At 36.2% G+C, this 16,544-nt stretch overlaps 1 protein-coding gene across 6 annotated transcripts in view; it reads left to right on the forward strand.

Annotated features, from left to right (window-relative positions):
- The window catches only part of CCDC88A (coiled-coil and HOOK domain protein 88A), a 74,352-nt gene that overhangs the window by 24,840 nt on the left and 32,968 nt on the right, over window positions 1-16,544 (forward strand). For all 6 annotated transcript variants that reach the window (XM_086631905.1, XM_086631906.1, XM_009987142.2 and 3 more), the window contains 9 exons: window positions 2,515-2,573; window positions 3,327-3,410; window positions 3,980-4,120; window positions 5,193-5,362; window positions 9,205-9,286; window positions 9,950-10,108; window positions 13,004-13,150; window positions 14,156-14,300; window positions 15,069-15,253. In XM_086631905.1, coding sequence (XP_086488031.1) covers window positions 2,515-2,573; window positions 3,327-3,410; window positions 3,980-4,120; window positions 5,193-5,362; window positions 9,205-9,286; window positions 9,950-10,108; window positions 13,004-13,150; window positions 14,156-14,300; window positions 15,069-15,253 — 1,172 coding nt within the window. The remainder of the gene's footprint in view (window positions 1-2,514; window positions 2,574-3,326; window positions 3,411-3,979; window positions 4,121-5,192; window positions 5,363-9,204; window positions 9,287-9,949; window positions 10,109-13,003; window positions 13,151-14,155; window positions 14,301-15,068; window positions 15,254-16,544) is intronic.

Consider the following 16,544-nt stretch of genomic DNA (forward strand, 5'->3'; position numbering starts at 1 on the left):
GGGGAGAGAAATGTGTTTGACTGTATCAGAGGCAGTTGGCTAATCAAGGAAAAGGCAGATAGAATGCTGGATTTGAGCTCTGGTAAAAAAAAGAGGTCACCAGAGACTTTTATCAAGAAATGTTTCAGTGGAGCTAATTGGCAGGAAGCCAGTTTGAGAAGAAAACTGGAGGAGAAGAGCTACAGGCTGTGATTGTAAATGTTAAGTTAAATTACAGAGGAAAAGGAAGAAAGAGATAATGACGAGGCAAATGTTCTGTAATGGGGGGAGAGGAAAGATTAAAACCAGTTCATATTTCTGAGGGAGCAAGCCAGGGAGGATGGAAGGCTACAGAGGATATGGAAGTCAGGGATAAGAGTGAGTGCAGGGAAGATCAAAGGATAGGACAGGGTAGGAACAAAGTTCAAGCAGCAAGTTGGAGGATGTAGAAGAGAATGATATGTTTCTGTATTGATGATGCAGAAAAAGGAAGAAAAACCTACAAGATGCTTGGTAGCAATGGGAAGGTGAGGTTGTTCAACATTTGCCTTGTTCCTTCAGAGAACGTGGGGCAGGGACAGGGAAACAGTACTCAGATAGGCTTTTAAAAGCCAGTCAAGAGATGCTGAAGCAGTGTGCAAATAAGCATCCAAAGAGGAGCTCAGGGATTGTTTTAAAAAGAAAAAAAAGTCTGATGAATTTATTGGAATAAATGAATGTGGGATATATGATGTTGAGATGGATTCATTCTAGTTAAGCTTTTTTGATTAAGCCAGGCAGTCGGGTGGAATCCCTCTTCTTCAGCTGTAGTAGCGTGCCTCTAATGAAACGTGTTCATTGATAGTTTCTGTTTCTATGTAAAAGACTTCCACAGCTTGAGTCTTTGGGATACAAGTCTATATAAATGATTAAAGATCTCCCATTTGAGTTCGTGTTCTTTGTAACGCGTCTACTTGTCAAACCTTTTGAAAAATTCAAACATTACATGTTCATTGGGATTATACATAGCTCCCTCTAAAGAGGCAGGTTGAATCAATGTTGAAAACAGGCTCTCTACTTAATATTATAATGCATAGAGACCTCCTGAAGCCACAAGGAAGGTGGAGAAGCTTAGAACCTGTCTCTTTCATCTCTGCTTTCTGGCAGCAGGCTTGACTCTTTACTGAAAGCTACTCAAAATCATTAAGAATTATGTATCCTTTTTGGTTCTTCCCTGATTTCTTTTTGATTTCCTCTTTTGGTCAAGATTACCTTGTGTCTGTAACTTTTTGAGAAGGATTTTACATTCGTTTCAATTACAAAATACTGTAGTGGATCACATCAAAGGCCAATATTTCAAGTGCTTCTAAGTGAATGGTTACATCTTTCTTATGTGGGGGTTCATCTAAAATCAGTTGCCCAACATAGAAGAAGATTGCAAACTGCCATTTTGGAAGGAAGGTTCTGGTTGAATTTTCTTTTAGTCCCTTATAATCATCTCGTGATCACTGGAGATCATCTGTGATGACCTAGTCCTTCAGAAAAAAGGGCTTCAGTAGCTTAAGTCAGGTTCAAGGATGACTACGTGTGCCTTAGTACATGCCAGATGTTCACTGGGGTGGTTGCTGTTTGGACTGGAAGTGAATCTATTGGTGACAGTAGTAGTTACCCCAGCTGTATCGCAGAGTTTTGCCACATGAAGATCAGATTTCTAGCCAGACCCAGCATTATTATGTTTGACATCATGGCTTTTGTTTCCTTGTTAGGTAACTAGACAAACTATTGGCTGAAATCCAAAGTATATAGTAGAAAGGATGCTATTAGGACACTTTTATTCCTAAATAGCCCAATGGATAGTGTTTTCTGTTTCAGTAAAGCAAAATTATGTAAGATGATGCAGTTTCCTTCCAAGTAGCCTAAGCTATTTTGCCATCCTTACAGCATTTGCTTTATGGCATTTATATTCTAGATATAGAAAATATGTAGTAGCAGGATGAGGACATTTTGAATGTAAAAAGTAAGAAACATCTTTACTGATCTTTATTTTAAGCTTCTTTAGAAGATTGAGATGCTTAAGGCCAGATTTGGATATACGTTTTGATTTTTACCCGTGCAGATGAATATCTAGTACAGCTTTATGAAGTAATTTAAATGAACTTGTCACCTAACTTACAGCTTGGAGGTGGCAAAGAATTTAAGCACTTTTGTTAATACCTTGAGATACCTGAGATTACAGTTGAAAACTTAATTGTAGGTCTCCAAAGCACTTTTGAAAACATCACTCAAGTTCTGCTTTACGAAGGGCTGAAATGATGTTTTTTCTTTTTGAAACTGTTATGGATTTTAAGCTATTGGTTAACGCTGAAAGTTGGCAGTTAAAAGGACTAGGTTGAAAGCCAGAAAGATGGAGTCTTCTTCATCTTTTTGTTTTCTAAACTAAGTTAACATAAATTATATGAAAATAGTGAGAAAACCTGATGTTTTCTGAGGGGTAAGAGAAGAAATGCAAATCACCGTTTTACACCTACCGTTTTTGCGTTCTTGTTTTCTTCTTAGAGCCAGGTACTGAAGAAATAAAAAAACTCCTCCTGCTTTTACTTGGTTGTGCGGTTCAGGTAAGCTTAATATAGGTTTATATCTGTATGAAATGGTTTAAGTGTTATCAGTCTCTTTTCTTACTATTTTAATACCTGAGGTGGTTTAGCTGACCGAACTTCCTCTAGTGGTACTATTGCATTCCTTGAAAATCTGGATATTCCTACAGTTAAAATGGCTACAACTGTACACCTCTTACGTTTTATTGTATGAATATAGCAAACTGTGTGTGTAGGATTTCTAATAGCTTGTTAATTGTAATATTGTTGATTCACCTGATACTGTAAAGAAAGGAAGAAAATGGTAAAGTACTAAAGAACTAACTTACTGATGTATCTTATTGAAACTGTTTCACATATTTGACAGACTGCTGCTCTTGTTAAGAAAGCTAATTAAACTGAAAAAATAGATCAGTTGTATGTTCTTAACAACTTAAATAAGCAATTTGAGTAGTAGAGGAAGACACTGAAAAAATACCTGTGGAACTCACTATCATAAAATTTTAATAAGTAAATATTTTTAAGAAACCTCTTCCATCCCCCTTTTCAATAGCTGTTGTTTTTTTATCATTTTATTAGTGTTGGAAACTGTTAAAATTGCTGTAACATGGCATAAACCAAGTGTGTATTGGTCAACGCGATTCGATAACAATTTAGCAATGTGATCATTCTAATTTTATTTTTAGCATTTTCAGCTCTTAGAAATACAAAGGGGGAATGAAAATACTTGTGATTTTATATGTATATATATAAAATAGATCTCTTTATCTTTAGTGTCAGAAAAAGGAAGAATTTATTGAAAGAATCCAAGGTCTGGATTTTGACACAAGAGCAGCTGTTGCAGCCCATATCCAAGAGGTATATTGTCGTTTTTAATTTTTTTGGAAGTGGAATATTTTATTTCAAAAAGATTAATTGCATTTGTTCAAAAGTAAGTGCATCAAATACCTGACTTGTATATTGTTTTTAGTAAGCAAAAAACCTCTTTATTTTTTAACTGGATTCACAAAAAGATTTCATGATCAAGCTCTTTTGGATTACCTTGTTCAAACAGTGCCAGGGAGCACGTATATTGCTCCAAGAATTTTAAAATTACAGTAAGTTTACTTCAGTGAAATGTTCCTATGCAGACTTATTTATAAAATATAATTCAGATCCCATGTATGTGATATGTAATGTATGTGATATGTAATGTATTTTATGTAACAGTCACATTTTGCTTTTTATTTTGCCAGAAGTACAAGATACTGCTTTCAGGTGGATAAGAAACTATCCCATAACATAGAATTTAATCTATTTTAATTGTTTTTTCATACCTCGTCTAGAGAATTTAACGCATAGACTTTTAGTGTTATTTTCTTATGCTTCTTTTCTACTCTTATAGTTTAAAGAGGATGTTTTTTTCTCTTCCATTTCATTCTGTGTAGGTAACTCATAATCAGGAAAATGTGTTCGATCTGCAGTGGATGGATGTCACTGTATTGACACAAGAGTATGTTGAACCTCTCTTGAAAAACATGGCGTTACATTTAAAAAGGCTTATAGATGAAAGAGATGAGCACTCAGAGGTATGGATGTGGTTTGTTGCTTAAGAGAAATATAAGAAATATTTTTTTGAAAATGGTACAGCTTATTATTTTTATAACTAGTAGTTTAATGTATGTTCAATTAGCATATTTAAGGAAGGACTCCTTACTGCTCAAAAGTAGTAACCAGAGTCTGAAATAACTTTAAACAACATTCAGCTGTAGTTGAAAACAGGAAATCCAAAGCTGAATCAGCTGAAGTTTCCGGGAATCAGTAACCCATCAGTTTGCAAGCCAGTCACTGAAAGGTACCCATTGAATTACTGTATCCTATTGTACAGGTTCGAGTGAACTGGAGCAGAATCCATACTAGGAGAGGAGGTTTTACAAGCTTATTGTGAGGCACAATCATTGTAGTCGTGAGAATCAAGGAACAGAAATGTATTTAATAAAAATTGCAAGTTATGAATCATCTTGGCAGCCCCAGATTTGCCCCTCAGTAGAGTGTGGATATGTTAATGTTGCAGTTATTCCAGATATTCCTTTGACAGTTAGCAACTGTCCAGTTCACAGCCTTGATAAGAGTTAAACAGAAACTTAACCATGAGGGGAGAGGATGTGTGGTAATGCAACACAAAGGAAAAGTAACTTTAAAATACAATAAATCTTTAATATTAGGGTAACACCTTTATTTATATCATGAAATAGGAACGTTACTATAGGTCTGATGCTTTATTTAGTTGGCAAGGTTGCTGCTGCTCACTGAAGAACACCAGTTTCTTTAGATATTTATATTTATCCTCATGTTCAAGGAATTCATGCTGCTTCGTTAGCCAGTCCGTTCAAAGCACTGATAATTTTTGTGGACTTAAAAGTCTAAATTGGAGTAGTTGAAGAATAGCCCAAGGTACTGTTAAATAGCCCTATTTGCTTTAGGTGTAGAGGTGTATGTAGGGTTTCTAACTTATTATATGGCCAAACTTTTCCATTATTCTTCCTTTGCTTCAGTCTTTGATTTATCAAGGCAGTAAACGATACTTGTTTCTGACATAAATGGCTCTCTGAATGCAGCGCTATAATTTTTTCTCTCCCTATTTTCTTACCAATGTCTTAGACTATCGTAGAACTCTCGGAAGAACGGGACTGTCTCCGTTTCCTACCTCACGCGTCAGCAGCACAATCACCGTGTGGGTCTCCTGGCATGAAACGCACGGAAAGCAGGCAGCACCTGTCGGTCGAGCTGGCAGATGCCAAAGCCAAGATCCGGCGGCTTAGGCAAGAGCTGTGAGTACACACCTGGAGCTGGCAGAAGAGTGTTGTAGGGTTTTGAAACCCTCTCGATTTCACCCAATAACAGCAATCTGTAGACAAATTCGTCCTTCTTTCAAATGTTAAATTACATTTTAAAATGCCTTTTTGACTTATTGCACTCCAGGAAGCATGTTTCTAGCGCGTAAGCATATTTGTGAAGCAGTGTGACAAATATGAATTTTCATCAGTGTTTGTCTTAATTTTTGTTATGAATCCTATTGATGCTTTAACCATAAACATGCTGAAATCAGTGAACTAGTGCTGTGGTAATTCTGTATCTTTTGTACTCTAAACTTTCTGAAAAACTAGGTATGTTTAAGCAATTTTTTGAGCACGTTGCAGTACAGTAATGGGCTCTTTGCTCTGCATAAATTGTTTGTCTTTTAGAAATACTCACAGCTTATCTAATGCAGCATTGCATTTTTTTTTACATATTGTGTCCATATTGTTTCAGAGAGGCAAGTTCTTTGTGCTTCCTCTGTTGTTCGTTATCATTAATGAATGTCCGACTATACTTTGAATATATCTGTATTCATATATGTTTCTAAGAGAATAGCTTTGCAGTTGAGGCAGTTATGGGGTGATACACTCGAGAGCAGTTTCATGGGGCAGGCAAGTGGGGACTGGAAGTAAGAGCTGTGTCCTGACCATTCAAGGATTAGTGGCAAAACGTCCTTTTTGAAAGAAAGTAGTGCTATAGTGATTCCTTATCGGCAGCGTGATTAATTTACCTGTTTCTTGTTGGACATACAGTAAGAAATAATCATCTGTGGTTCATTCATGGTTTATGAAACCTTTTAATTTGTTGCAGATAGGAAAAAAAATTATCATTAGAATAATTTCTTCTCTGCCCTCTCTTTGCTTCTTTCTGTGTCGAAGATCCCATGTCTACACAATACTTAACTTGCTCATGCCCTTCAATAGTATTCCACTTCTATCTGCCGAGCCACTCTACAGGGAGAAATAAAAGAAAGAAAGAAAATTATGCCAACCTAACTCCACTAAATCTCTTCACCCACTGCAAACCTGGATGCAATGAAACAGACTTTGAGTTTACTGGCAGGGGGTGGTTATTTATGTCTAAGGAATAAAGTGATTTGTAAAATGAGTACATTTTATAGCTTGGGTGAGTTATGGTTTCTTACATTTTCCAACTTGCTACATTCTTCCAGTTAAGGGAGTGTTCTCTTCTCCCCCTGGTGCTGACCCCTTAGCCAAGAGGTATATTCCCCTCCTTCCCCTCATGCAAGTACTGTGAAAAGTCAGTCCCGTTATTACAAAGATCTTCATTTCTTTGTTTTCATATTCTAATGAAAACCTTTTTTATCCCTTCTATTTTATAAAGAAAACTGATTCATTTTCAGTGGGTACTCAGTCTGTTGTCATAGTCTAGGAACAAATCTGAGCAGTAGTGAAGATTTATTTAAAGAGAAAAACAATAACAGACCAGTGGAGACTCTGCTTCTCCCTATAGCAATGTATAATGTTTTGGCAGAGCGAAGTATGCGTGGTTTGACCTTGAAATACAAACGTTATATCTGAAGAGATTCAATATGTATAGTAACTTGCGTATAGTTCAGAAACAGCATTTATAAAGATTTTTAATCCAGCATGTCTCGTGGGGAGAGGAGACAGGTAGAATTGAATCAGAAGTTGAAGGTAGTGTAATTCACAATTGCCAGCTCGCTGGTCTGCTCTTACCGGAGTCTGTTGATCAGATCATCTTTAGCTGGCTGGATTAAGTATCTGGTTGATTTACTCAGAGGATCCCCTTCCCCCACTACATCTTGGTCTTCATGAAGAATAAAGGACAAAAAGATACCGGCTCTTTTTTTCTGATGTCTGCATTATTATGTGTCTACTGAAATGAGCCCGCCCAGGATATTCTATAAACAGCTGCACCAAGAAAATTAGTGAAAAAATTGCTGTTATTAGTTTGATTGACAGTTAATAGATAGCCTAAACAGTGAACACTGGTATGTTCTGTATAATTTAGTACAATCCTCTCTAGTCTGTAGCTGAAGCATGCAATTAGGGCAACAGTGATGGCTCAGAACATTTCACATTTTGCACTCTATTTGAATTCAGTTCGTAAATAAATTGCCTTTACACGTAGCAGGATATTTAAAATACTAGACTTTGATAAATTAACTTCTGTCTGTAGCGTTTGGTATTAAATGCTGCATGTATTTGATAAATTTAAAATTAGATTCGTTCCAGAGTTGAGAATGTTCATCTTCAAATTTATTTATCATCTGGTTTTGGCAATGAACCTTCATATCTTGTTTAATATGCACCGCAGCTAATACAGACCTTTTGTATGAAATTATAAAGATGATTTTTCTTTGCAGCACCGTATCCCAACAGTTGGATGCAAAACAGGGATTTGAGACTTTTAATATAGAAACTCCAGAGTTGGAAATTGCACACCTAATTTTCTATATTAAGTCCTGCACATTTCTATGTAGAAAAATAATATGGGAATACGAGTGTTAATAGAAAGTCCCAGTAATCTAACACAATACAGAATACATTTGTATTTCTGGGGGCTTCTGAACACCTGTGTAGTAGAAAACCTTCAGCATCTGCTGTGGACAGTGATGTTGCAGTGAGCTATGCACAGATGAGCCCTTGTGTACTTGTAGGCTGACAGTGACCTTTTTGAAACAGTGCATGGCTGCAGAAAGGTCTTTCGTGGTGAGATTGGCTCACTTTTATAAAGAAATGTTCTAGCTTTGTTTAAAACAAATCTGTATTTTACTAGTGTGATTATTTTTTGATTGTATTGTACATTTCAGTCTACTAAATTCTCTTATTTCGTCCTTCTCTACTTCTGTTTTGTTCCATACTTGAATTCCAAAATATTAGCTAATGTAGTAGCATATTTGAATATGCAATGTATCTTTAAAGGATATACAGTTTGGGATGTGGCAGTTTTTTCAACAATGAATACTCTTTGTTTCGAGATGCTTTTGACATTTGAACATTAGGTATTCTGCGGCTTGGAGAGAATTAAATATTTCCCTTGCCTTTACTCATTGTTTAACAAACTCATTTTTTAAGCCTTGAGAAATAAGTGTTAACTGGAAGAGAAAATGAGGCCTGGAAGAATTGTAGTTTTCTATGTCAAATTGTTTATATTACACATTTCTCAATACGCTAAAGCAGACACTGCCTTGTTTTCATAAAATTAAAATTTATTATGTAAGAGACTATTTCTTAAAATCAGGTTATTAAGCAGTAACTTCTTTTAATGAGTAAAGGCACCTGAAAACTTTAATTCTTCTCTGTAAGAAAAATTTCAAAAGTATAAAAGTGCTTTTAAAATTGGCTTTACCTGATCTGCGACAGGCTGCCTCAGTGGTCATTGTCTGGTGCTGCTGTAAAGTATTTGGATCATTTAAATGTATGTTTTTAAGTTACTCTAAGTTTACTTTTGGGTGTGAATCTCCTGGTACACATTCATGGGTATTGTCTGTTGTTTGTTGGGGTGGTTTTTAACCAAAAAAATCCCTTACTCTTATCATAAAGAAACTCCTATTATCACACCCTAATGATTTCTGCCCTCCATAAGTAGGAGATGTTTGAATTTGAAAAACTGTGAAAATCTGACCAAATTTAAAAGATTAGATATAGACTAAAACCTAAAGAATACCTAAAGCATAATGACATACCTAAGTTTTACACTCTGACGTTCATGAAATTCTGGATTAAATAAGGGAAATCTCACGAATCTCAGTATTTTATTCTCAAATAAGATGATAATTCTCAAGTTTTGCAGTCGTATTTAACTGTTTTGTGTTTTCTCTTTTAAGTGAGGAAAAGACTGAGCAGTTGCTTGACTGTAAACAAGAACTTGAACAGATGGAAGCTGAACTAAAGAGACTTCAGCAAGAGGTATGGGATTTGTAAATGTATTGTTTAAAAAAAAGTAGGCAAAAAAAAAAAGCCACCACCAGAACGATTCCTCCCACCTTTTTTTTATTGGGAAGTATGTTTTCATGCATTTTTTTATTTTGCACTCTTAACATGATCTTGTAATTTATTCCTTTATTTGGTCTAGAATGCTGGTCTGAGTTAGCTTAGTATTTCTTCTCTAATTTTTTTATTTCCACATTCAAGCAATTTGCCACCAGCATGTCCTATCAGTGTACATGCAGTGAATAAGAACAATGCATTCAAATTTTATCTGGTTTTCCTTATACTTTGAGTCTATGTGTTGATAATGAGGGAAAACATCTGATTCGTTTATTATTACAATGAGTGTATAAAATTATTGGGAGTCATTTGAGAATATTACCTGTAAAGAAATGTGCTGTTCTGAAATCTATAAATGTTTACATACCTCTCTTTGAAAAAGGCCAAGGCAGTGTTCTGGAAAATACATCATCTGATTGAGCCTCTAAAATACTTTTTTATCCATTTGCCTTTCTCAGAATTAACTTACAATATCCCTCTACATTACTCCTGATTTAAGTAACGAAGGAGCTATGTTGTTCTTCAGCATATACTGTCCAGTATTCTTGCCTTTAATTTGTGTTTTTTTTTTTTATTTTCTAGAACATGAATTTACTCTCAGATGCCCGTTCTGCCAGAGTGTATAGAGATGAATTAGATGCCCTTCGTGAGAAGGCAATTCGAGTCGACAAGCTTGAAAGTGAAGTCGGCCGATATAAAGAGAGGCTGCATGATATTGAATTCTACAAAGCTAGAGTGGAGGTATATTAAGGGGAAAAAATACTGAATAACCGTAACTTTTTGTTTGCTGTGGCTTTTTCAATGCTATTTTGATGGCTTAAACACTGGGACGTGAAAACAGCGTTATAGCTTTTTGCTCTGGGATATATGATAGTCAGTCTTTTGTGATAAATTACTGTTTTTAGGTAAAAGTCCCTCTGCCCAATGGCATGCAGTTTCATTTGGAATCGGCAATATCCACCATAGCTCTAAGCTAGCAAGATCAGTAGGAGCCTCTGCTTAGGGTATATACTCTCTATTGAGAAACTCAAGGGGAATTAATTAAAAATACACTTTAAATTAGTAATTTCTTTTTCCTCTTGTGGATCTCCTAAGAGAAGGCATTTTCTAAGTAAAGTGTTGAGGAAATGGTGGTTATACAAATAAGTGAGTATAGGACAACAGCATTCCATGGATAATATATACTAAAAAAAGATGCACTGACACCAGGCAAGAGAGACTTACAGTTCTGTCATGAATTAGCAATTTAGGAAACAAATCAGGATTTTATTAGGCCATCGTTCCGTCTCTAAATGGCAAATTTGTTGAGCAAATGCCCAGGCGGCAGAATTTCTGAAAGAAACAATTACTTGTGGGAGTCAAAACTAATGAAAGTTTAAAAAACTTTTTGAGGTGGTCATTAAAAGACGCCTAGAAAAGCAGGGAGAACTCGAAATGAATGCTTGTTGGAGAACATGTCTTATTGCCTAGATGTAGTTGTTGAGCTACTGGTATGAAGCCCTTTCTTAAGGGTAAAAATTACCAAAAAGCAAAACCAAAGTTTTAGGCTAAACTATGATACAGAATATTTTTACATAACTTCTTTATTTAATGTGGCCTCTTGGATTCACAGGCCTGGACGGGATCTCAGGAACTCATTCAGTCTCATACGCTAATTAATGCTTTATCAGTTCTGAAAACAGTGGAAAGATGACTTTTCTCTGCACTTCTAATATAACAACTCCTAAGCAACATCTTAACGTTGTGATCTGTGATAACCTCCAGATTTTCTTCCCCCAGAACTGCTGCCTAGCCATGATTCAGTATTCCCAATATTCTAGTTACTGCATCTGAAAATATCATTATACTTATGACCAAGAAACAGCATGCTCTGGAAAGAGACTTCTTTCTTCGAATGTTTAAAAGTTAGAGCCTTTTAATGAATGTATGTCACAGCATAAAACAGCTACTGCTGGTAAAAGCTACTGTTGATGAGAGGGGAAAAACTGCAAAACAAAGCCCAAATCTTTTTAATGTTCAATTGTAAATCCTTCATCCAAAGCTTGTAATAATAGCTTCAGTCAGAAATAAGGCATATCAACTGACACAGGAGTTATTAGCTTTTTAATGAAAAATGAGATGGCCAGTTTTTCTGAGAGGACTGCAGTGTAAAAAAGTTAACAAAAGATTGTAGTGAGAATGTGCATGGTGCAGATTAAAACATTGTTAGAAGGGCTTTAAACGTTTTTCTGAAATTTAAAAAAATCATCGTTCTCAATATTTTTTTTTTAAGATGATGTTCTTATCCTTGCTTGTGGAAATTAATTTTATAGTCTTACTGTGTAATATGAAATAATCTGATGAAATTCGAAGAAAATTTATCAAGATACATTAAATACAGACCTTAACAGCTGTTGTTGAGACATCCATTCTTGAGCAGGCTCCAAAGCTGCCTTTGCATGTCGTCTAAAGACAAAGGCTGGTGACTACTTTCCAACTCCGGATCTTTTCTCGGTGTTTGACATACTTCACACAAGATATTGCTGCTCAGCTGGAGCTCAGTGATAGAGGTCCAGTGCTGTGATTCGTGTTCTCAGATTTCCTCCAAGTCGTTGGTGGTTACCTGTGTATGATGTTAGAGGTTAGAACACACGAGTCTGGGGGAAATCAGGTACTGTGAGTGGTGAACGTTGTCATCAGCCCGCCTGTGCGTGAGCTGTTTGAAAATCATCTGATGGGAATGACTTCCCAAACTGTGTGTATCTGATGTAAGAGGGACTGAAAGCATGTGGTTAAAACAATTGATAAAGGAAAAGAGATTAGTGTACAGGATGTGAAAACAGTGGACATTCCATTTTCATAGGATGTTTGAGCTAGTAAAAAAACCTAAATTTGTTTACATGTTTCATAGCTTGTAAACTATCTTATTTTTTCAAGCATGCTTGAATAGAGACAGATGTTAATTAATTGGGTTTGCTTCATAATAATAATAATTATTATTATAAGTTAGTAATTGTGTAGGGAGGAACATGAAGGATAAATATTTATACGTTATATTCACTGATCTTTTTTCAGATTTTGCAGCTGACTGCATGCTGAAGTTTGAAAAGTTTTGCCTTTGTATCATGAGTAACATTGCAAATGATATGTTTTACACGTTATTTTCATCAGATGCCATTAAAATAATCTTCTATGTATGTAAATTAAAGCCTTTTAGGACCTTGGAGTATGGCTGTTGTATTTTAAGAAAGCGGTTGTGTTTTCAGCATCATGGCCTGACTTCGAGGTTAAGTTTGCCCAATGGCCTGTAAACCTACATATGGCCTGTAGAAAATCATTCTCTTAAATTTTATTCTCCATTTCCTGCAACCCAAAGATTAGGGAGTTCAGTCTGATAATAAGATAAATTATGGACTGAAAAGGACCATCTACATCTGTCTCCAGTCTTTGCCAGTGGCCGACAGTAGATGCTGAGAGGAGTTACGGTTACGGGAAATTGCTGTAAATTTGTTTTTTATAAAAAGTCTGTTACAGCTTCCAAATGAATGCGTTAGCATTAGAACAGCATTTCTAAAACTAGTTATGGTGTGTGTCAAAGTTTGTATGAATAAGGAAATATTTTTGTTGTGAGGGTTTTTTGTTGCTTAATTCTTGCAGGAGTTAAAGGAAGACAATCAAGTGTTGCTAGAAACAAAGACAATGTTGGAAGATCAATTAGAGGGGACCCGAGCACGTTCTGACAAACTACATGAGTTAGAAAAAGAGAATCTACAATTAAAAGCTAAATTACACGATATGGAGATGGTAAGTGTAAATGGAGGGTGACAAAGACAACTGATACGCATGGAATTTCATTTCCATTTTTAATAAAAGAACCTCCAGTAAAAATAGTGGGGAGAGGAGGAAGGTATGCCTTGATTTACTAACACTCTTCACGTACGGTTTCCTACAGTAGCTTTGGTTGTCCCTAGGGAAGGAAAAATTGCAAAGGCAGAACTCTTCCTAAAGGCAGTACAGTGTTTAATTGGATAGCTAAAATACGGCAGGAAATACAGAGGCTCGTTAGTAATAACAAAAGGATCAGGTTTTTTATGTGAAGGTAGTCTATTGTCGCTTAAATACTTTCATAAAAGAGGTTATTCATGTTGCAAATTCTGGCAATATAGTGACATGTTTATCTGAAGGTTATTCCCAAAATAATTCCAGTTTTTAACCAGTTCTTCTCCAAAAAGTATATATTTGAAAACAGGAAGCCATAGTTTGCCTGGGTGGGGTTTTTTTTTCATTTTCCACAAGGGGTGACAGGTTATTCTGTTTATTTTCATTTTCTGCAAAACGTTGAGAGTTGCAGCTGCAACTTACTCCTGTTAAAGTAACATGTGTGGGTAGAGGGGTTAATAAAGAGCCAGGTGAGACGTTCTCGTCGTGGACCCAGTCTTGTTACAGCTTTTTGCATCAAAGTAGTCTTACAGTAGTTCTGAGAAGATAAAGTTGTGCTTCTCCGTGTCCGTTTGGTTTTTGTGTGTGCTGTCAAGCACCATGTATACTTTTTCCCCTGATGTTTGGAGAGAAATGTGCTTTGAAAAGAGTAAGTAGTCATTGCCATCGGTTATGGTGAGAAGAGGTGGTTCTCTGCACGTTTTTCTTCACTGGTTGTTACATTTCTCTTCTAAGTTCTCCATACTTCTGTCTGTCCCTCTTTGTCTTGCTGTGTGCACTTTGTATTTCTCTGTGGCATACTACATACTAAAATATTTTGTGCATGTTGAGACATATTTTTTCAACGTTACATGTGGAATAATTTTTAAGGAGCGTGATATGGACAGAAAGAAGATAGAGGAACTCATGGAGGAGAATATGACTCTAGAAATGGCTCAGAAACAAAGTATGGATGAATCGTTGCATCTTGGCTGGGAACTTGAACAGATAAATAGGACTACTGAAATTTCTGAAGGTAAACATAGTAATACTTACACACCGATAAAGTAGAAAAATTGAAAGCACAGAGACTGGACAGAATTGAGAAATTACAGATCCTTATTTCTGAAGTAGTGTGTTTTGTCCTCTGGAGAGGTGTGACAGTTTGGGGATTTTTTTTTTTTTTGTGGTTTGGTTTTGATTTTTGTTTAGGTATTTCTGATGTTTTGTGTTTTGTTTTTTTTTTTAACTCATTCCCATGTATCCTTGGAGATACAGCCTATAGCAAAGTCTCTGTTCTTGTGGTTCTTGTTCAGTTAAACAGAGATATAAAACCCATAGGTACCTTGGAGTTACATTGTGTTGCCATTCAAACTTCTATACTCCAGCACAAAGTAGCACTTTTTGCTTTACTGTTCTTCTCGAAGTTAAAGCTTTGTTAATGCTTCTCAGAGTAACTTTTTTGCAGAGATAGATGTGGTGAAAATTCTGATTTTTCTAATATAGTGTGTTTAGTCATACACTGGATCCCATGAAAAGGATTTGTGGAAATTTAGAGGTATATCCTCTGTTGCAGGAAACAAAGCTCTGTTGTGATTAGGAGCTGTAGGATGAGTAGAACATTTCCTTCTGTGCATCTGCAGTGTTATCGGTTGGGTAAGGAGAATGGGTCATTAATCCTGACTAGCTCTATTCACCAAGAAGGCATTGGAGGACTAAAACATTGGAGTCTAAAAATGCAAAGTCCAAGAACTCCAGGTAATAAGTAACTTTTTTTTTTTAAATAGTGTTTTTCCTCTTACAGTGCCACAGAAATCACTTGGTCATGAAGTAAATGAACTGACATCAAGCAGATTGCTGAAGTTGGAAATGGAAAACCAAAGTTTGCTGAAGACCGTGGAAGAACTACAAAGTGCATTGGGTTCTGCAGAAGGCAGTAGTTCAAGGATTCTGAAAATGGAAAAAGAAAACCAAAGACTTAGCAAAAAGGTAATCTCAGTGTAGGTTTGAATTGTGTGTGAGTTGCCTGATGTTGCTCACCGTTTTCTTTCTAAAGGGTAATTTTGTGAATTGCTGTTATTTTGGGTAAATTACTAGAATCTAAAAGGTGTTATGGTGTTTTTAAGTTTATGGTGGAAAAAAAAAGTGGTTTATGATACTTGAGAATATTACTTTAGTTTTTGCAATTATTAAGCAGGGGAAAGTATGTGTACATAGGTGAAGACTGATTAGTCTTAGCAGAAAACTTGGTCATGTGTCCTCGTTCGTAACTGAGAAAGAGAGAAGATGGGCCAAGGAATTGATGAGCAAGTGGATGAGAGGAGTTTGCCAGATTTATCTGTGCTAATCTACAATATTTTACTCTCCAAATTATGTATATCAAAGAGTAATTTAGTCAGTGATATTTATAGAGAATAAAAAAAAAGAAAAAAACAGGGACTAATTACAGTGGAGTGAAACGTCTGAAGTTTCTGAAACAGCTTTTACTTCAGCAGATATTTCAGATGTTAGACTATTCTTAGAGAAGAGTGGGTAAGAGATAATTAAAAAAGTAAATTGAAAGAAATCCCTACTGTATTCCATACTTCCATGCTTTTTCTGATTTCCCAACAACATGGTGGTTTTTGCGGCAGCCTATATGCTGCTTTGAATTTCTGTACAGTATCAGGAAGACAGCTGGGAGGGTACAAAAGAAAGGAATAGGTAGAAGAAGCAAGCAATAGTAGGTCCTCGTGGTTGTCTCATTCTGTTCCTACCACTTTGGATGTCTGGCAGCGTGTTTTTTTTTTTTACTTGCCCTAAAAACAATGTTCTGAGCAGTCATCACTTCAGCAAAAAGCGTGAAGTTGAACAAAGCGTCTGTTACGAATCCTGTACACAAAGTCTGCTTCTATCTGGTCACACTTTCTCTTGAAACAAACCTCTAATAAGGGGTCTTATAAGCGTGAGATAACAGTGACCACAGGAACTCCACTCCCAGTGCCCAGTTGCCAACTGGGCAGGCAATGGATAAATTTGATTCCCAGACGGAGGCAGACTGCATCCCTGCTGGGGTGATTGAGCCAGTTACTCCTCCTTTGCTAAAACCAACGAGAGTACCAATATCACTGTAAAATGTGCACTGGTCTGCTAAGCAAGGGACCAGGAAAATCTGAATTTGAGAGGAAGAGGGAGAGGGAAGCAGAAGACTGGTCTAACATTAATATTCTCATCCTAAGAGAAGGATTTAATTCTGATTCTGGCCTAATTGATGCCAGGCTTTTTGCTTATTTCTGATAAA

Source organism: Tauraco erythrolophus, chromosome 2 (assembly GCF_009769465.1).
Source record: "Tauraco erythrolophus isolate bTauEry1 chromosome 2, bTauEry1.pri, whole genome shotgun sequence".
Classification (NCBI taxonomy): domain Eukaryota; kingdom Metazoa; phylum Chordata; class Aves; order Musophagiformes; family Musophagidae; genus Tauraco; species Tauraco erythrolophus.